Raw genomic sequence first — 1150 nt, forward strand, 5'->3', positions numbered from 1 at the left:
AGATGGGTTTGGAAGATCCCGGACGGACACTTCTGCACAGCCTCTCCAGCCGGAGCGGAGCTGCTGCCCTTAACTTCTCGGAGATGGCAAACGCGGGAGTGCTCTTTGCAGCAAGGCTTAATTACTGCAAGCCGCTTTTATCTTGCCCCCACCGCCCCCCGAAATTACTTTTTTTCCCCCCCCTTTTTTTTTTTTAATAAACTTAGTTGCAGCACTGCTGGAGTGATTAATGAGCGGGGTCTGAGTCTCAGCTGGGCAGCTCCAGCCTTCGCCGGCGCAGCTGCACCCCGGAGGAGGCAGACGGGTGATTGGGTGCCTTTCCCGGCAGTGCATTATTAGCTACATCGTTTTGCTGGCTTTGCCTCTCGCGTGTGCACTCTTGGTTTGGTTTAGTTTTATTTCCTAACCATTTGGAAGCCTTCCTCACGCTGTTTTTTCGGAGCTGGCACTTAAGGTTCTTTTTTGGCATTAATGGCGTTATTTAGTTGGGCTGATTTATGAGCTCTTCTCATGGATGTCTGATAGGGAAAAGCTTGGAGTGGTTGGCTTTGTTTTAATATTATGCATGTGCTTCTTGAAAGCACACTTAAAATGACTTTTTCCTGTCTTCAGAGTTGTTGTAGATTGTGTTTGGGGAAAAAAGTTAGGTAACTGTCTGTCTCTTGTTTTTTTTTTTTTTTTCCCCCTTCTTGTTTGTTTTGGTTTTTTTCCCTTCGGTTCTTTTTTGGGATTAACAGGTGACTTTAGCGTCGGGACAGTTCGAGTTGGAGATCTTATCCATGCAAAATGTGAATGGTGAACTGCAAAATGGAAATTGCTGCGATGGCACCCGAAACCCAGGAGATAAAAAATGCACCAAAGACGAGTGTGACACCTATTTTAAAGTTTGCCTGAAGGAGTATCAATCGCGGGTCACTGCTGGCGGTCCTTGCAGCTTCGGATCCAAATCCACTCCTGTCATCGGTGGAAATACCTTCAATTTAAAATACAGCCGGAATAATGAAAAGAACCGGATCGTTATCCCTTTCAGCTTTGCCTGGCCGGTGAGTTGCTTGAGCTGCTCTGGCTCTGTTGGATGTTGCTTGAGATGTCCTTAGTGAGCTGAACTCTAACTTCTTGTGCCAGGGGAAGAGGGATCAGGATTTTGGAG

General features: G+C 46.7%; 1 protein-coding gene across 1 annotated transcript in view; it reads left to right on the forward strand.

Annotated features, from left to right (window-relative positions):
* Positions 1-734: 734 nt before the first annotated feature.
* Positions 735-1150, forward strand: part of JAG1 (jagged 1) — a gene marked incomplete at its 5' end in the record, with an annotated part of 34688 nt that continues 34272 nt past the window's right edge. The window contains one exon of the mRNA XM_017745220.1: positions 735-1043. Coding sequence (XP_017600709.1) covers positions 735-1043 — 309 coding nt within the window. The remainder of the gene's footprint in view (positions 1044-1150) is intronic.

This window comes from Corvus brachyrhynchos, unplaced genomic scaffold (assembly GCF_000691975.1).
Source record: "Corvus brachyrhynchos isolate BGI_N302 unplaced genomic scaffold, ASM69197v1 scaffold69, whole genome shotgun sequence".
In the NCBI taxonomy this organism is placed as follows: Eukaryota; Metazoa; Chordata; class Aves; order Passeriformes; family Corvidae; genus Corvus; species Corvus brachyrhynchos.